We start from the raw sequence: 20752 nt of genomic DNA on the forward strand, positions 1-20752 counted from the left end.
CACTAAAATTCTTGCCTAGGCCAAAGTCATAGACAGATGAGTCTAGGAGCTTCTGGCACCTGAAGATAATAAGGGGACACTAGGGACAGAGAATACCTCTGCTCCCGGTGTTGATGTGTCCATGGCACTGCTTCTGCCTCCCTGTGCTTGCTTTGCTTTGATGAGTTGTCCACGGGGCCCTGGAAGCAGGCAGAGGACTCTGGGGAAAACATGTGACTATGCCATCATCTTGCAAGAGTTGAAAGCAAATAGTCTGGGTCCCAGCATGCCATCTGGAACCATGTCATTTTCAAATAGAGAAGTTGTCTTTGTCCTCATTTTTACTGTAACAAGCAGAGATGGATGCAGGACCTTGGGAAAGCTGCATTAACTCTTTCAGCCACAGGGTGTCATTTAGTTCAATGAAGTAGCTGTTGAAGCAATTTAATAAATTACTGCCTCAGTGCACACACGAGCATCCCTGTGGCCTGAAAGAATTTGTGCATTTTTTGGGAGTACTCAGGACAAACGCCCCTGTGAAGTGCAATGGAATATTCGGTTGCTGATACTTTTAATAGCATGAAATAGAGGAAAGAACCTCTATAGGAAGGTAGATGTTTTCGTCGCTAATCCTTCCTCTGCTATTACCTTGTTGTAGCAGAATTTTTTTTTAATGATTAAATGAGGTCAGCATAAATATTTAACAAGCATCAATATTTTAATAAATCTAATGTCTGTTATAAACGAGAGGCATTGTTTATTATTAATTAGTAGAACGAATACAAATAAAGCATGAAATAAAACTGATATAGTTTTCCTCTAAACCTCAAATGGTGGTGTAATAAGCCAATGTTTAACGTATTTATTTGAAGATTATAAACCATTTGTTTACCTCACTTATATACTGCTCATCTACACTGAAATGATGTCATATCCAGTTAAAGTTGTGTGGGTTTTTTAAATTAAAAAAATTAATACAAATATGATCAAATGAGCAGAACATAAAGTTTTTAGGCACCTGAGTTTGGCTGCATGAACCTTTTCTATTATACAAACATGTAAGTTATTTACTTAAAAAATTGACATATAAATATTGATGACCTCCCTTGAAAATATAGAAGTATAATTCTAAATTACACTACAAATAGAAGGTATGGGATTGAGTCCTGCCTCCGCCACTGCTCAATTTATTTCTTAGCAATAAAATGGAGGAAAAAATTCTCCTATTTTCCCCATCCACCGGACGGATTGTCCTGGAGATCAAGTGAGATAATGTATGGCAGTCCTTTATAAGATGTAAAATCCATTACAGGACATTAGAAGTTATTTCGCATATTGCAGTGGGTTCTCATTGGCACACGTGGGCTGAAAACTGTTTCCCTTTGTTGCAGACAAGCAGAATGATGTGGAGATTCCATCACCCACCCAGAAGGACAGAGAGAAAAAGAAAAAGCAACAGCTCATGACGCAGATAAGCGGAGTGAAAAAACTGATGCACAGTTCAAGCTTAAACAATACAAGCATCTCACGCTTTGGAGTCAACACAGAAAATGAAGATCATCTGGCCAAGGTATGCATGAGCTGGGGGTGTATGTAGTTCTCTGCTCTCCAGCAGGCGGCTGCCCAAAACTATCTACTAGAAAATAGCAGTGATCATGTTGGCTTTGTTATTAAATTGGGTGATAAGAAGGCTGGTGTGGCCTCTTTGTCCATTACTGGGCACCTAATTCAAGACCCTTTTTCTACAACAAAGGACCTTTTATTTTTTTAATTCTGAGCTGGATTTGTAAATGGAAGTTCCTCATGAATGAGAATCCTACCTAAGACACACAGGGAGAATCTGTAGGGAGGCCGCAGACAGGATTGAATCGTCCCAGAGGACCGATCCAGGACTATATGCCAAGGACTAGTTGAAGAATCTGCACTGATTGGTAGAGCCAGAGAAGAAATGAGAAAGATTGATAGCACTGACTCAGAGCCCAAACCCCACTGTGGAGGAAGGCACAGAAAGAATTCACCCGTCCCCCAGTGGGGCGCCTAAGGTGACCCCAAGCTCATCTTGGCCTTGTGACACTAGGTGATGACCTTGCTGTGAGCAAACAGACATTCAGTGAGACTTTCTGAGAGATACCATTACAGCAAGGTTGATCTCACATTGGGGCAAGCCCCTAGGGAGAGCCTGGATCCCTTATTCCGGGCAAGAATTCAGAATGGAATAAATTACTCCTTTAATCATAATCTTGGAATAATCCCACAACACAGGACTGAATAATGTTTCTCCCAGGTCTATGTGTAGCCCAAGAGCTCTAAAATGGAATAATCCATGGTTGGCGTTTTTCATGACCTTTTACATTAAAGCCGGGTTAACTTCTGCACATTCTAGCCGCTGACTCTCCTGTACCTGGCCCTTTGTGATAATAACCAAAGGGCAAAGCAGTTCCCCTGAGATCGTTTTTTAGCTGTTACACAATGGGCCAATGATCAGTGAAGAGGAGAGACAGGGAAATGGAGCCAGAGGGACTTCTAGCCACTTGCAGCTACCTCTGAATACAGCTTGGTTGAGGACTGATGTGGCAAAAACAGGTCAACAACTAAATCTGTAAATTAGACACACACTGTCCTTTTTCTGAAAAAATATACAGAAACATGTAACTAAAATGTAGAGGGCACCCAACCTCCTAGGCCATTCCATCTTCAAATCTTCATGCAACTAGAATACTCTAAATAGACACTCTAAAGACTTAGCCAACCATTGTTCAAAAACTAAATAAAAATAATGACATATGCTGATAAAACGGTACTTATTCCTAAATTCCTCTAATTTTGATTATAGGAGCTGGAAGATCTGAACAAATGGGGCCTTAACATCTTCAATGTGGCTGGATATTCACACAATAGGCCCCTCACATGCATCATGTATGCCATATTCCAGGTGAGTAAAAAGGAGAGAGTATTGCTTATTCAATTAGATGGCTCTTAATAATTTTTTTTCCATCCCAGTTTACTTTGACTTTTCTTCATTTTTGGACATCCACTTATTTATTTTCTAATCCATTTTACTACATAGGAAAGAGACCTCCTAAAGACATTCAAAATCTCATCTGATACATTTGTAACCTACATGATGACTTTAGAAGACCATTACCATTCTGATGTGGCGTATCATAACAGCCTACATGCTGCTGATGTAGCCCAGTCAACCCATGTTCTTCTTTCTACGCCAGCATTAGATGTGAGTAGTTGTGATCTGTTTTGCATAACTGTCCATCCTCTTTAAAATACAAGCTATCCAACATGTAATATATTTACAGAAATAATTGCACCTGCTTGAACTGGTTCTTTATTATGTATAACATCTATTAATTGGGTTACTAATAACAACGAAAGGCATTTCTACTCTGCTTCCCAATATCAGCATAACCCTCTCTTTACATCTCTCACAACTGAAAAATTATTTAATTGTTAAGCAATTAACAGGGTGCTTTATTTTTTATTGTATCTCCAGTATCTGATAAGTGTCCAGTTCATCATCTAGTATGTAGTATATCCCCAATATGCATGTACTGATCTGAATTGCCCACACCAGCCCAAGCACTGTGAGAGATAACACAGAAACATAATATAAAATGTCCTACCTTGTTCCTGTTAGGTATAAGCATCCACAGACTTATCCTCCTAAGAATTCATAAAGGCAATTCTATGAGCTTTTTGAAGAAAAAGTAACTGAATATCTAGAAGTAAGGATTTAATAATGCTGAACCAGTGTTCCCTTTTGCTAGACATCTTGCTAGACAGTGGCTGTGGCTCCTTTCTTCGTAGATTAATGCATTTTCATACCCCAACATTAGCAGCAATGTGCCTAGCAGGCCATGATCTTCCTTGACAAACAGCAATGGTAGTCAGATACCTCTAAACTGTGCAGGCTCAATGCAGGAGGGGACTTGCCAACCCCTGTCCAGCCCTACCTACCTTGACAGATTCGGTTTGGAAGGTCAAGAAAGATTAAACTGACTACAAGTCTATTGCTTGGGTTCCATATTTCCTGAGAAAAGAAATCCAAGAAAACTTGGGGAAGTGACATAGAGCTAAGATTGTTTTATCCCCTAAAGGAGAGAACCAGTATTATTTTTATGTTCTATATAAATTATAAGATTATAGAGTGGGCCAACACGGTTTATCAACTACCCACTGTTATTGATAGGATACCTATTGTGTAGCCAGAAATTGACCACAGGGACCACACATGTTTAGAGAAGGAAGAGCTCAGTGGGTCTTTGAGCAATTAGTCTTCATGGAAGAGGTGGAAGCTGAGCTGGCATTTGCAGGATCAGAAGATTTAAGTAATCACAGAGGATGAGGAAAGATATTTCAGCCAGAGCAAGACCATTTAGTCAGAAGGAATATATACCTGCACAAATAGTAGGTTTAAATTATTGTGTACAAGTCAGGGCGGAGGAGGCTTCAAAACATGGCATGAAGGAGTAGAGCAGTGGGGCATTCAGTTTTACTTCTTAAAATGTTCTCAGATCTTGCCCGTAGTAAACAATTACTGGATAAGAATCGAAGGAACGGATGGAAGAATGAGTGAACATATGAAAGCATCTGATCTCACTACAAATTTAGCTTTGGGAAATAACTTATTGCCAATCTTATGAGTTTAGAATTTAGCCTTTCTTCTGTAAGTTACTGAGCCTGAAAACATGAAGGTTGTTATATGTCAGAGCAGAGCCAGTCTGACTTGCTTCTTTGACTTCTGTGTGCTTGTGTTACATAAGCACCATTCTGCCCTACCACTTATCCAAGAAACAAACATCAGACCCCATCTGAAGCATGGTGCTAAGGCCTTCCTACAGGCTTGATGTGGGTATGGGCTTCAGCCATTTTTCCTTTCACATGATGATGGATAGAATCTACATTTATTTAATGTATTGAGACCTTACATAAATCAGCAGAGAGTCCTTCTCCCAGCAAGAGTGAAATGCATACTTTAATATGAAGCTGAATAAGCAGGATACAGGCCAATGGGATACGGAGTTAAATGTGCTCGTTTCGCTCTGCAGGCTGTCTTCACAGATTTGGAAATTCTGGCCGCCATTTTTGCAGCTGCTATCCATGATGTTGATCACCCTGGAGTCTCCAACCAGTTTCTCATCAACACAAGTGAGTTCACTACTAGAATAGTCACTTGAGATGATTGTATGATTCATTGCTTCATTTTTCCCCCTAATGTTTTCATTATGGATGACAATAAGGGTAATAATGAGGTAATCCTCCATTCCACTCAAGCCAGTCAGACCTTTCCTGGGTACTGTGTCCAGTCCGGCAACACAATTTTTGAGCTGTGTGGAGAACTTGGAAAGGGTCAGAGGGGAGCCATAAAAAGTACTCAACATTTGGAAAATACAATACGTGAGGAAAGAGTAACAGATGTGGAATTATTCAGTAAGGACAAGGAAAGGCTTGGGGATAATGTGATAATGATTTTCAGTGTTATGCAGGGCTCTCACATAGAATATGGTGACCCACTAGCGTCCCTCTCTACTGAGGAAGCAGGCCCAAATATTGTGTCTGAGCATGGGAACCTCTAAACAGAAATAAAACTAAAAGGAAGCACTGGAATGCTTGGTTTGTAGTAGTGAAGATGACCCCAGTGACATTTAAGGCTGGTCCAGCCTTAGGACCTCAAGCTGTACTCAGTGCTTTTGTCATGCTGCAAATACTTAGTATCCATGGCAGTGAAAATCCATGAAATTTGGGGCACTTGGGTGGATTGGTCGGTTAAGTGTCCAACTCTTGATTTCAGCTCAGGTCATGATCTCATGGTTCATGAGATCGAGCCCCACGTAGGGCTCTGTGCTGACAGTGCAGTGCATGCTTGGGATTCTCTCTCCCTCTGTCTCTGCCCCTCCCCTGCTCATGCTTGAACCCTCTCTCAAAATAAATAAATCTTAAAAAATAAAATAAAATCCATGAATTTTCTCAGCTAGCGCACTGTTTCTAAATGCTAAAAATGCAAGTACTTTTTCTTCTGAGAATATTGGTTATCTAGTTGTGGTCATAATTAACATCAAGTGTTGATGGTTTTATAGGAATGTTTGAGCTACTTACCATGTAAGAGTTTCTGTCCTACTTTATCAGAATATCTGGATAATCTAGGTGTAGGGTAGATTCCTTATTTAACCTTGTTCTTCTACTGAAAGAATATAAACTTTGGGCAACTACTTGGCTGCTGGATTGTATCAGCTGGCATAATGTGGTGTCACAAATCAAACCATATACGGGCCAGTTAGCTTCACACAGAAAAGTGGTCTTTCTGTTACAGCCACCTACAACACTAGAGCCCACAAAGCCAGTTTGCAGATCTGGGATTGATCACAGGGTGAACAGGGCAGAAATGCTAAAATGACCTCATATATCCTACCGTCCATTCTGAGACTGTAAGGCAAAGCACACAGTTAAAGCAATGGTATATGAGTGACCACATCTGCAATTAGGAACCTATTGCCATCACTTGGCTATTATTCTTTATTAAGAGAAAATGTTCCTTTCAGAATTTGTTGACCATATTCTCCAGTGCAGACCAGGTCTCTGCCTAATGAAAGATGTCTATGACTCTTCTGCATGAAAGGCAGGCTGGAAGCTGTAGTTTAGGTATGCAGATCTTGCCATTTCTGAGATATAGGGCCAGAGGACAGAAAATCTGACATCAAAATTGTTCTTAAAAATTATTAATGTTTTGTTACCATGTTTGTAGAAAGTTCCAAAAAAGCTAAATTATTTGGATAAAACAAAATTCCACACTCACACTATTAACATCTTTGAAAATCAAAAACTCACAATTGACAGAACTGGGGAACCTATAAGAAAGTGAGATAGTTTGAAAATCCTAATGCATTTGATAAAGTTTAGTAGCATTTTCAGTTTATTCTTTTCCAAAGCAAAAAAGTGTGTGAAGACATAAAGGAAACTACAAACTGAGATAAAACATGCCCTTACCTAATGTTGAATTCTTCATCTGGAGTGAAGAAGGAGAAAAAGAATTTTAAAATACCATGAATTTTAGTCAAAGAGAAAGCTTACGCACCAGTATCTATGACAAGCATGATTTGCTTGGGAACGGGCTACTACCTTTTGGAGGAGGAAACTGTGTCTCTGATGAGAAATGACATGTGAATCTTGGTTCCTAACATTTGGAGAAAACTAAATCTGATTTCACACTGAAGTAATGCCAACATTGGAATTATACCCCTTTGTTCTTAAGTCATCCTTTTTCCTTGTTTATTAGATTCAGAACTTGCTTTGATGTATAATGATGAATCTGTGTTGGAAAACCATCACCTTGCCGTGGGTTTCAAACTGCTGCAAGAAGAACACTGTGATATCTTCCAGAATCTCACCAAGAAGCAACGCCAGACACTCAGGAAAATGGTTATCGACATGGTAAGACTTCCTTTCTACATCCCTCACTTACTTTTCCCTGCCAAGGACAAGAAACTCCATTCTCTTCAATGAACTGAATTTATTGAGAGTTTCATTTTATTTCTACCCTAGGTGTTAGCAACTGATATGTCCAAACATATGAGCCTGCTGGCAGACCTGAAAACAATGGTGGAAACAAAGAAAGTTACAAGTTCAGGTGTTCTTCTCCTGGACAACTACACGGATCGTATACAGGTATTTGATGAAAGCCTTTGATTTAACACAAAGCCAAACCAAACTAAATTAAACAATTAAAAAATGAAACCAAACGTCAGTTCAGTTAGTCGCATATCTGGTTATTATTGCAACTTGGACTTACTTTAAGAACAAGGAAAATGGACATTCAAGCGTATCCTCTAATTATGAAGAAAAACATAACGCTATTTATTGAATTTCTTAGTTCTAAAAATAAATGGCAAAATTCATTTGTAATAGGGGATACGTGACTGCTGGGCCCAAAAGCTCGTGTTTGGATATAAATCCCATTGACTTGAAGATTGTTAGGTCTGTTTTGATTATACAAACTGCCATCAGCTGGTCTCTTTCCACAAGTGGAAAATATGAAGACATCTACTTTTGAGTAATTCTTCGCATTTTTTCCAAACTGGGGAAGGGAAATGATGGCAGCATTTGACCTCTAATGTCCCTTCCAGTTTTTACATTCAATGACTATCAGTCTGAGAAGACACACATTTTCCCTTTCGGGACTCCTGTGATGGTAAATAACCAAGTCTGGCCAGCACCATTGTAGGACTGCTTTTTTGGTGTACTCACCACAATTATAAGGCAACTACAGTGTTCTTGGGTTGGGTACCAAGTGTACTAGTACAAGAGGAACGAGATGTTCTGGTAGTATTTACACCTGATTTTCCAGGATTTCTAAAACTTGATGATTTCAGGTCCTTCGCAACATGGTACACTGTGCAGACCTAAGCAACCCCACCAAGTCCTTGGAATTATATCGGCAGTGGACAGACCGCATCATGGAGGAGTTCTTCCAGCAGGGAGACAAAGAGCGGGAGAGGGGAATGGAGATTAGCCCAATGTGTGATAAGCACACAGCTTCTGTGGAAAAATCCCAGGTATCTAATATGCAATTTTCGAAGTTTCTGTGAGCTCTGCAGATTGTAGAACTGGAAGGTTCTATCAAATTCCTGAAGCTATAAGGAAGCAACTACCCATTTAGTTCCATTTTACTCGTGACTCATTTGCCTTCTCCATTATACTCAGTTTCACAGGGTGGATACAAAGCAGTCCTCAGAAACCCGTCAAAGTGTGGTCTGTGTATCCTCAAGCAGTTTAGGGAGTTGTCTATGACCTGAACTCAGAGCTACTCAGAGCTACTACCTCCCCACACCCATCTCTCCAGATTTCTCTTACCCCTATCCTTATCCAAGAGCTCTACCCTTCATCCTTGCTTCCCCCACCCTGGATCTGCTGCCCCTCCATAATCAAGTGCACTGCCAAGTGTGGATTTCATTCCACACACCTCCTCCACCTCACAGTCGACGCCCTGTCCTGTGTCCCCTTCCAAGGTTGCTTCTCCACATCTGAGAACATGTTGACATCTTCTGATCATGTCTAGAGCTACAGATTCCCTATGTGCTGAGGAATAGGGACAATATGCTGGAGTCTAGAGGATGCAGAAATACCTCAGATACCTCTAGCTGCAGAGTATATAGCACTAGAAGTATCGATATCCCCACAAAGGCTTCAGGACCTGCTGAAATGTTGTGTTTTACAGAGCAACAAATGACCTGAGCAAGGTAGTCATGATTGAGAATAGGTCTATAGGCTATTCAAGGTCTTTATCACAAAAACATTAGGAGGGCTTTTTGTTAGTGTGTATCCTCTTTCTCCACTACCTGCCACCCCCCAATTTACACATACTTGTAATATCGATGCAGAGTTCCCTTGTAATTATTATTTTGCTGTTTCTTAAAGAAACCCAATCAAATGAGTTTAATATCTGTGAACGTGCTCTAAAAGGCTAATATACTCTAAAAATGCACGGTAATATTAACTTATCAGGGCCAATTCAAATCCCCTAAAGCCTTAATTAGAATAATGAATTAATTAACTAAAATAATGCCTGTTTATTATCAACAGTGGTGTTTTATATTTTTATGGTGTTCTATGTGATTTTCTACACATTTCCCCCTACGTGGCCCTATTTGAACCTCCAAACAGCTTTGTGAGATAGAGCAGCTATTTTCCCAGTGTATCAGGTGGAGAAGCTGTCCCCTGGCTCATTTCACCAGCTCTTTAGTGACCCAGCTACCCTCCACCCAGAGCTCTTTACTCTCCATCACTGTAGACAAGTCTCCCTGTTGCCATGACATCAAGGCCCACTCTGGTGTTTCCCGCAGATGAGCTCTAGCAAGCATTGTCTGAGTAGTCTGGCAATAAAGCCCTTGACTAGGTGCTCTTAGGATTTGTAGAGCTCTCTCTGACCCAGGGCCTAGGAAATAAGTGGCTAGAAGCTAGCTTTCAAAAAAAGTGCCAATCATTTAGCAGAAGCAAAACAAATGAAGAAAGGAAATGACCGCACTGCATTTAGCTGATTCCATTTTCTCCATTGCCTTGAGCTTATTTTTTCAGGTCCCTGGAAAACACCTTGAAAATAGTCTCTAAAATTCATTAAATACAAATAATGAAGTAAAAGGGAGGAAAAGGGAGTGAGTGGAAGCAAGAGAAATAACTGAATCATCTGCACACAAGTTCACGTAACTAATGCAGATCAGAGATATCCCAACTTTGGTGTGAGTTGTGTTAAGATTAGGGAAGCACCAGGGAGAAGGAGGAGATAGGTCGATAGATAGATGATAGATAATGATAGATAGGTAGATAGATAGATAGATAGATAGATAAAAGTTGATAGATATAAATAATAGGTACATATAGATACAAAAGAGTCACATAGGAACTTTGATCTATGAGATGATTTACCAAAAAACAGAATGCTGTTAAAGGAAAGGTTTCCAGTAGTGTGGAAAGATAGCTATATCATGTCCCATGGGCACGTAGAAGTTGCTCTTGCTCATTTACCTCGGAATCTGGACCCAACATCTCTCCAGTTCCCCAGACCAGGACAGGGGAATTCCATTCCCTCATTCAACTTGTGCCTATTCTTTCTCACAACCTGCCCCCACCCCCAGTGTTTCCTGTTTGTCCGACAATGGAGAGGTCAGCATAAGGCCACTGAGCCAGCTCATGCAGGATGCATAGCCCCTGTGTAAACCATAACAGAGCCATAGCCTCATATTTATTCACAGGAACACTAGCAAAGGAACTGCTTAATTGTTTTTATTTTCCCTCCTTTCTCCTGATGGAAGTGACTATACCCTGTGGGATCTAAGACAATTGCAGACTTGTCCACAGAGGGGATCTTTGTTTGTTTAGGGTCTTGAAGTATCTTCAGATGTTTTACCATACTCGTCTACAAACAAGAGCCTTCCACTCTGAGAAATTTCAGAGTAGTCAGGGGCTGTCTCCCCTTCCTTTTGGAATAGCGGCATATTTTAAATTTATCAGGAAAAGAATGTCGAGTCAGAACTCATTAGACCTGGAGCTTCCTTCTTTGTGGAATGACTCACAGAATCCAAGTAGTGACAAAGTCATTCCCAGTCAGGGTTACATCCAGACTTCTTATCTGGCACACGTGAAAGGAAAAGTAGTCAGTTATAGTGAGACGAACACAGGCTCTGGGATCAGACAAAACTGGGCCTAAGTTCCAGCTCCACTGCTTAAGCTAAGTTCCAGCTCCTCCAGGCTCTGTGATCTCTGACAAGATATTTCATCTCAATGAGTGTTAGTTTCCTCCTTTGTAAACTGCGGGTAACAGTACTTCCTCTGTGGACTTAAGAGCGATAACTTGGATATTAGATCCAGGGGAGGGTGTATCATGTAGTATATACTGAAATACAGAATCCATTATTATTGATCCCCCTTGGGTTGTTGTGGCTCTTTCTTTACCTAGAAACCAGGATAGTTTGTTAGGTTTTCAAGAGTCCATCACAATAACTGGGGTGTAACTTTATTTTCTTCCAGGTTGGTTTCATTGACTACATTGTCCATCCACTCTGGGAGACCTGGGCAGATCTGGTGCAGCCTGATGCCCAGGACATTCTGGACACGTTAGAAGATAATAGAAACTGGTATCAGAGCATGATACCGCAGAGTCCCTCCCCACCACTGGACGAGCAGAACAGAGACTGTCAGGGTCTGATGGAGAAGTTTCAATTTGAACTGACCCTTGAAGAGGAGGATTCCGAAGGCCCTGAAAAAGAGGGAGAGGGTCACGACTATTTCAGCAGCACAAAGACACTTTGCGTGATTGATCCTGAACATAGGGATTCACTAGGAGGGACTGATGTAGACATTGTGACAGAAGACAAGTCCCCTATCGACACATAATTGCCTTCTCCGTGTGGAGATGAACATTCCACCTTTGACAAGCATGCCAGCTGTATGGTAGGGCCAGCCCATCACGGGGGCCTGGGCCTGCACGGGACAAGGGCCATGTGGCCTTCCCAGTTACTTGAGTTTGGAGCCAGAATGCGAGACCATGAAGCAGATAGCAGTTCAGAAAATTCCACGGCTGACTTGCCTTGCCTGCAAGCTTAGTGGAGAGCTGAAGCTTTATCTGGTACTGGAGGCCAAGATCAGATCCTGAGTAAATGGCTTGAAAATAGAAGACACAAAACTGAGAGATTTTTCTGCACTAAGTTTTGGGAATCTGTCCCCTCTAGTGACTGAACTGACTGATTAATAACTTCATTTATAAATCTGCTCACCTGTCCCCTTGTCTGCCAACCTGTGTGCCTTTTTTGTAAAACATTTTCACGTCTTTAAAATGCCTGTTGAATACCTAGGGTTTAGTATCAACTTCTACACAGATAAGCGTTCAAAGTGGACATAAACTTTTTTGACTCTTTCTGGGAAAAAAAAAAAAAAAAGGAAAGCAAATGGTCTTCCTTCTTTCTTGGGCAATATCTTTCACTTTCCTACAGTTACTTTTGCAAATAGAAAGGACACGCTTCTAACCACATTCTACTTCCTTCCCTTATTGTCCCATCCAGCTTGACGGTTGCCCGTATAACTTATCTCTGTTTGCCTGCTTACAGCAGTATTTTTTCTCCTCTTAGAACTTCACTTCTTGTGCTGCAAACAGAATAAAGTGAGCAAACTAAGAGGTAGGAAAGGGTAATTGTGTTGTTCACAGTAACAGTCTGTGTAAAATTCAGCTCCATTAGGCAGCGCACCATGTTGTGTCCTGAACCCCTGGGCCGCTGGGTGCTGCACGGTCCCCATCCTATCCCCTCCCCCCATTAGTCTCCACCCAGTTACCCTGTTTTCAATTGGATGCTGCCGTCTTTCTCTTGCACTGCCTTCTGCGCTAACACCTCCATTTCTGTTTATAACAGTATATTTATTACTTAATGTATATAATGTAATGTTTTGTAAGTTATTAATTTATATATCTAACATTGCCTGCCAATGGTGGTGTTACATTTGTGTAGAAAACTCTGCCTAAGAGTTGCGACTTTTCTTGTCACGTTTTTGTATTGTGTATTATATAACCTGGACATCGCTTAAGAGAGACATACGACCCCTTCCCCAGTGAGGACATTCGTGGGCTTTTATTCAGAAGGTCTGCCCTCTTCCCCATCTGAGTTGCTAATACTGCACAACCCCTTTGTGAACCAGTTTTGGAAACAGGATTCTCACATTAGATACTAAATGGTTTATACTGAGCTTTTACTTTTGTATAGTTTGATAGGGGTAGGGGGCAATGGGATGTAGTTTTCACCCATGTTCTATCCAAATCTGTGTATGCATGAATTGGGTTATAACTGGGTTCTACTATAATTGTGGCTTTGGTTTAAACAGTAACACTACATTTGCTCGCAGGTGGTTCTTCTGAGTGTTCCCAAACTACTGACTTTGAAAGCCTCTTGCCTGCCATTAAGCAGGAATGTCATGTTCCCATTAATTACAAAAAAAACACAATAAAACAATGTGAATTTTATAATAAAATGTGAACTGATGTAGTAAATTATGCAAATGTGAAGCTTCCGATAACACTTGTTCGGCCTCATACTGACTTCAGTCTCCGTGTGTAAAATATATTTCATGCTTTCAGTTCAGCATTGTAACTCACTAGTTAAAGAAATGGCACAAACGTGCATGACCGATGGGTTTGTATGTCTATGAACACTGCATTATTTCAGGTGGACATTTTATTGTTTTCAAAAGTTTCTCACAATGTATGTTATAATAGTATTATTATTATTATATATTGTGCTCAAATGCATTCGTAAGAGACTTTTATATGAAAGTGAATAAACAAAAGCATGATTAGATTAGACTATAGGCCCAATTATTTTGTGGTTAGTTCTGACCTATTAAAAGCAGATCTTTTTTTCTCTTCTCTCCCACCATACCCCACGAAGAAAACCAACTACTTTGCCTGGCCAACCCCGCAACTGAAGTTTCAGAATCTGTGTCCAAAAAGTCCCCTAGCTTGGAACGTTTCACGTTTTCTTAGCAAATATCCATGCAGCTCAATGATGCGGGAAGGGAGGTGGTAAAGAAAACAAACAAAACCACTTTAAGAATCTGAAGAGTTTAATCCACTAGATGAATAAAGGGACTCTCCAGCTTGGCTGGGTCCTCCAGAAAAATGAATCATGGAACCAGAGAACATTAGCTTCATGTCATCAGATGGTCCCACTGATTCATTTGACGAAGAATCTGAGGTCCAAAGAGTCATCTTCAAGCACCATTGACAGAGTACTGGTTGACTCTCAGTGGTCTTTTTGACCATTCATGGAGTCTCCTATTGGTCATATGGTTATGTTTTTCTTTATGGAAAGAGCTATATAAATAGCATAGGCAAAAATACGTAAACACTTTGTTGAAATTTTAAAATCAGCTTTAAAAAAATTTTACCCTGGGATGCCTGGGTGGCTCAGTTGGTTAAGCGTCTGACTTCGGCTTAGGTCATGATCTCATGGCTTGTGGGTTAAGCCCTGTGTCCAGCTCTGTGCTAACAGCTCAGAGCCTGGAGCCTGCTTCGGATTCTGTGTCTCCTTCTCTCTCTGCCCCTCCCCTTGTCATGCCCCCACCCATCTTTCAAAAATAAATAAACATTAAAAAAATTTATCCTAAGAAGTGTGTGTGTGTGTGTGTGTGTGTATGGTAAGGAAGGCCACAAATAGGAATCAGTGGATAACGCATAATATTTTAACCACAGGGAACTGGCTTGTGAACAAGTAAATGGATCTGTCTAGAAGCATTCCACTCAATAACCTGAAATTAGTGAATTTATTTACAAAGACAAGACACGCAACATTGCAGAACCAGTCTGCCAGGTTGCAGAGCTAATGTGCATAGCATTTAGCTACCATCCCTGATTTCTGATTCCATCGCCATCATCTCTGAGCTCTTACAGATTAAGTGACAAAGTGAATAGGTTAGCATAGTCACAGGTGTGACTTTTATAATGTTTATAGCTATAAATATTTATAAATATGCACAGGCATGTTTTCTACAGAGAAATGGGTTTTAATCCTTGCTGTAAATGAGAATTACTTGGGGAATACTTTTTTTTTTTTTTTTTTTTTTTTTACTATTAATGTTTGGGCCTCACCCACACTCCCAGATTCTGTTTGAACTGGTCTTGAGTACAGCTTGGGCACCAGATTTTTCTGATTCTCCCAGGTAATCATAATATGCAATCTAAGTAGAGAGCCACTGCTCCTGAAGAGAGGGCCATGCTTGTGGCTAAAGCTTTTTGTGAGTCTGTTCAAGGTGCTATAATAAAGCACCACAGACTGGGTGGATGAACAACAGAAGTTTATTTCTCACAGTTCTGGAGGCTGGTCCAAGATCAAGGTGCCAGCATAGTTAGGTTCTGGGAAGGGCCCCCTTCCTGCATCATAGCCGCTACCTTCTTGCTGTGTCCTCACTTGATAGAGAGGGCTACAGATCTCTCTGGACCCTTTTATTATCATAAGGGCACTAATCCCATCCATGGGCCCCACCCTCATGACTTAAGCACCTCCCAAAGTCCTCACCTCCTAATACCATCATCTTTGGGAGTTAGGATTTCAACAGATAAATTTGGGGGGAGGGGCAGACACAAACATCCAGGCCATAGCAACTTTCTTTGACTGCAACTATCTTCAGATACTGTGCATCCACCATGGCCAGATGCCAGGTCAGGTACATAGATGAGACCAGGCATCAGAGATGAGTAACACAGAGCTTTACGTTCCAGGAGCTTGCAGTCGGCTATGTTGCTCACCATCTGCCGTGCGGAACACAAAATCATAATTATGTTCTCAGGAAAACCACAATGAAGATAAATCTAAAAGAAAGTTAATCATCTGGTTCTAGAACATAGATAATAAATGTAACCATTCTCTTATCTATGATGGCATATCAGTGTTCCTGATTGCAGGGAGCAACTGCGAAGCAGAAATTACTATGGCATCTTTGCCAAGGCTGAGGGTGATACCTTAGTACTTACCAAAATGTGTAGGCCAATATATAGAGTCAGAAACTGTCAGAGTTCCACAGCGTGGCCTTCCCTTGGTATTCTCCCACAGGCTTATTGTGACATGTGTTGGAAGTCATGGAAATTCTCAGTCCACTGAAGGAAGCCTAATGGAGTTCAAGTGAAAAAGGGTGGTTTATTTCATGGATTCTGGAGGCAAGTGGCCTGGGTTTAAATCCTAACTCCTCCATTTACTAGCCACACAATCTTAGACAAGTCACCTATTCTCTGGGTTTCAGTAAAATGGGGATTATTCATTTGTCAGGTGGGGGGTAATAATTCCAGGACTTTCCCACCATTCCATTGCTACTTCTCTGAGTGCATGTCTTAGTTATTGATCAAATCAATGATCATGAGCCTTAAAACCCGTGAAATCAAGGTAAGGCAGGAAGGCTAGCAAATTCCCTTTATAAACCCAACATTAATGCATCCTGTACCCCTTAAAAAGGATTCATCAAGCTGGTTATCTCCCACATTCTTCAAGATTCACATCAGGTGCCCTCCTACAGGAAGCTTCTTTGATCCCTAAGGTTGGAATAAGGACTCTTGGAATGCAGAAGCTCCTAGAACATCCTGTGCTTTACCTGTGTAATTAGCTGTGTAACCTTGAGCAAGTCACTTAACCCTCCCATGCCTTAGCTTTATCGTCTATAAAATAAAGAATAATACCTAGATTATAGTGGGTTATGCAAGAATTACATGAGTTGATATACATAAAAATCTGAAATGTTATAATCATGAAAACCTAATGCTACTAAAGTCAAGTTTTTCTCTTTTCCAAAAGACTGTAACTCAATGAAGTCAAAAGCTGGAGCTTATTCCCTGTTAAATTTCCAGCATCCAATCCAATATCTGAAACAAATATGCTTTTGTCAAACTGTACTGAATCAAATGGTTTTATGCAAGGGTAAAATGCAACCTCATGCTTTTCAAACCAAAAAATAAGGTGTTGGTTTCTGAGTCCTGGAATGATAAAGCCATATAATTTCCTCAGAGATCATCTGGTCTACCCCTTTACTTTTATAAATAAAGAAACTGAGGCTTAGAGATGGCCAGTGACCCGCCTGAGATCAGTGTATTAATGTTGTAGAGCCTCAGTAAACAAGTACTGCAAACCAGGGGTCTTAAACAATGGAAATTTGTTGTCTCACAGTTCTGCAGGCTAGAAGTCCAAGGTTATGGTGGTGTCAGGGTCAATTCATTCTGAGAGCTATGAAAGACAATCTGTGTATGCCTCTTCCCTCACTTCTAGTAACTGGGGGAATCTGACATTCTTGGCTTGTAGATGCTGCACCCTAATCTCGGCCTTCATGTTTACATGGCGTTCTCTGTGTTTATGTGCCTGCACCCAAATTCCCCCTTTTTATAAGGACACCAGTCATAATGGGTTAAGGGCCCGCCCTACTCTGATATGACTTCATTTTAACTCATTATATCTAGAACGACCCTGTTTCCAAATAAAGTCACATTCTGAGGTACTGGGGGTTAGGACTCCAACATGTAAATCTGAGGGGGGGATATAATTCAGCCCATAACACACAGTCACTCACCAGAAGTTTTCCTAATTTCTTACTTGTCTTTTGGCAACATCATGGGGTTTGGGAGCCTTAGACACCCATTCAACTTCTCTGCACCTCAAACTTCTCTCTAAAATCAGAGGAAGAGACTACATGTCTGAACAGGTACTACCTAGCTATAAAAAGTTTAATGCTAAAAAAACTGTTTAATGGTTTATACCAAGGCATTTTTGTTTTCTTAAGGTCTTTTTGAGTTCTTCAAACGTATTAATTACTTAATTATTAATTATTTCCTTGGTGTAGTTAGATGCACATGGAGAAGAGAAAACAGGACCTTGGGGTAGTAGGAAAAACGTAGCCCAGGGGTTAAAAGCTTAGGCTCTGAAGGTGAACAGATCCCAGTTCAAATCCCTGCTCTTCCCCTTCCTAGCTGTGTAACCTGGGACAAACACTTAACCTCTTTAAGCCATAGTTCCTTCCTCATTAAAATGAGGAAAATAATAATAACCCTTTTGTGAGGTTTCTGTAAAGACTAGTGAACGATGCATAAAGCAGTGTCAGCCATTATACTCAGATATCAGCTAAGGCTTCATTCTTTCCACAAATATTGATAAAGTGCAAATTATGTGCCAGATACTGTGTGATGAGCAAAATACACAAAATTCCTGCCCTTAGAAAGTTTGTATTTTTTAGTGAGGCAGGAAAACCCAAAGAAACAAGAAGAGAAATACTACAGTATCAGGTTGTGTGATATGTTGCCACAGGGTGGGTAAGTGACAGTGGTTTGAGAACAATGGCTCTGGAGTTCCACAGCCCAGGTTGGAATCCCAGCCTCACGCCTTGTTAATGGCACAGACCAGGGTACAGCAAATACAAAGTGTGCCTGTCAACTTCAAAGAACAGCAAGAAGGCCAGGAAAGGGAGAAGAGTAGGAAATAAAATTGGCAGCCAGGTCACAGAGAAGTGTTAGGCTCTTATAAGGACCTCTCAAAGTCCTCGGAAGGTTTTGAGCATGGGATTGATAGGATCAGATCTGTATTTCTAAAAACTTACTGAGACCCATTAGAGGGCTACTGCTATCATCCTCTGAAGTGTCAGGAACTTGATAAGATTAGCCATGGTAGGAGTGGTTGAGACTTGGAAGACGGGATATATTTTCAAGGCAGAGCCAACAGGACTTGCTGATGGATTTGAAAATGGAAGTCCAGGAAAAGGAGTGAGAAAGATCCCAAAGCTGTAGCCTGGGCAATCCAGTTAATGGTGGGAACATTTCCTGCAATGAGGAACATTAGAAGGGGAACAGATTTTGGTGGGTTGGAGGTGCTTTTTGGTTATCCACGTGGAGATGCTGTGGAGGCAATTAGGTGTATGAGTCTGAAGTTCAGGGAAGAGGTCATTAAAGTCCTAAAGTTATCAGTGAATAGGCTCCCTATTTAACTTATCCATGTGGACTGTTTCACCCCAAATCAATCCTGACCCAAAATATGGCCACTTCACAAGTTTCCTCGAGAAGTATGCCCATACCAAGAATTTTGTGATTTTACAGAATTTTATAGAAACAGCAGTTGGGTCTGGGAAGGGCACGCTCAACAACACACTGCTTTCTGGACTGTCCAGCTGCCTCATTCCCTCTTCTCCTTCCACTCTGTCCTTTAACCCACTGAAACTCCCTCTCAGGAGCAAAAGCAGTTATTTTTCCTGGCTGTTGCACCACTGTTAGCATTCATCTTTTGTTGATGGGGCATGATTTGGAGGAATCTCCCTTCAAAACCAAAGAGCTTCTCAATATGTTCTTTGGGCATTATATACATTGCTCTCCCAAGAGAAATTCAGATGTGAGAATCTTTCTCCATCTCATATCTCTTCACCCCCCAAAATGGTAGGTCTCACAAACTTTCTGAGAGTAAGTGAGGATAAGGCAAAGCTCAGGTGTTTCCTTATGGCCCCAACCTTGTCCTTGCGCCTAATTTGCACTGATGCTTGAGCATTGCTCTCTGGCTCAAGTGAGTGGCTAGGACTTGGGCTCTTGGGTAGTGATCTTAAGTCCTGTTTTCTTTCCTTCCCTCAAATTTTACCCCATCTCTTTATGAACTCCTCTCATGTCTTTGGTAGGACAATTCTACCAGGCCCTTTTGTTGCCTCAGAACGCTCTTTGCATCTCCTGCTTTACCCTAAGCAGCTCTCACACGTCTTTGTAGTTCAGTGTCCTGAATGCAGGCTCTGGAATGAGTATGAGTGGAAACCACAAATAAAAGCAAATAAAAAGTGGTCTACTACAACACAGGGGGAAGAACAAAAGTGTCCTTTCTGGATGCTTTGAGATACAGTATGTCATGTCCGGTATAGCTATTTTCAATAGTAATTTTGTGTATATTCCATTTTTATCTTTTCCATCGACTTTTAACCTAACTCCCAAGTAAGATGTGGTTCCACATGTCTCTAGCTTCTTACATGTAGATCTCAAGAAGAACCAGGCCAGAGTGCCCAAGACTAAGCAACAGTAACCGATGTGAGGGCAGGGACCATGTCAGTGCTTTGTTCTCTGTTTCCACAGTGCCTAGCACCAGGCCTGGCACAAGAGTTGACACTCAAAGATCTGTTGAATAAATCTAGATATTGATTACACCAAGACCCCAGTTAATAATAAGAAGATGAGAAAAATGTACATTCCAGGAAAGCTGACTCTTAGTTTCTCTCACTGGATTCCAGATCCATTCTCACTGTTTCCAGATCTGTCTCCCTACTCAACACTGAGCCCCTCCAAGCTAGGACACTGTTTTTCATTTTGTTTCTTTTCTTTTCTTCTTCTTCTTTTTTTTAATGCTTATTTATTTCAAGAGAGACACAGACAGAGTGTAAGTGGGGAAGGAGCAGAGAGAGAGGGAGACACAGAATCTGAAGGAGGCTCCAGGCTCTGAGCTGTCAGCACAGAGCCCAACCCGAGGCTCAAACTCACAAGCTGTGAGGTCGTGACCCGAGCCTAAGTCGGAAGCTTAACTGACTGAGGCATCCAGGCACCCCATTTTGTTTCTTTTTTAATCTTCGTGTTCCTCAACACCAACAGCGCTCTTCTTGCCCTACGTGAAAGGAGTGTCCAGTGATGAAATGACCTAAGAAACAAGAAAGAAAACCTTGTTATTGAAATTACTTGTGAACTGTATCTGTCTACTTTATTCTCTTGGGAAAGGAATATTTGGGGATGTGTGCCTGTCAC

At 41.0% G+C, this 20752-nt stretch overlaps 1 protein-coding gene across 4 annotated transcripts in view; it reads left to right on the forward strand.

Annotated features, from left to right (window-relative positions):
* PDE4B (phosphodiesterase 4B) overlaps positions 1–13828 on the forward strand; it is a 528080-nt gene extending 514252 nt beyond the window's left edge. For all 4 annotated transcript variants that reach the window (XM_043575198.1, XM_043575197.1, XM_043575199.1 and 1 more), the window contains 8 exons: positions 1371–1549; positions 2813–2911; positions 3047–3211; positions 5040–5139; positions 7265–7419; positions 7531–7653; positions 8358–8540; positions 11509–13828. In XM_043575198.1, coding sequence (XP_043431133.1) covers positions 1371–1549; positions 2813–2911; positions 3047–3211; positions 5040–5139; positions 7265–7419; positions 7531–7653; positions 8358–8540; positions 11509–11874 — 1370 coding nt within the window. In that variant the 3' untranslated portion in view covers positions 11875–13828. The remainder of the gene's footprint in view (positions 1–1370; positions 1550–2812; positions 2912–3046; positions 3212–5039; positions 5140–7264; positions 7420–7530; positions 7654–8357; positions 8541–11508) is intronic.
* The last annotated feature ends 6924 nt before the right edge of the window (positions 13829–20752 follow it).

This window comes from Prionailurus bengalensis, chromosome C1 (genome assembly GCF_016509475.1).
Source record: "Prionailurus bengalensis isolate Pbe53 chromosome C1, Fcat_Pben_1.1_paternal_pri, whole genome shotgun sequence".
In the NCBI taxonomy this organism is placed as follows: Eukaryota; Metazoa; Chordata; class Mammalia; order Carnivora; family Felidae; genus Prionailurus; species Prionailurus bengalensis.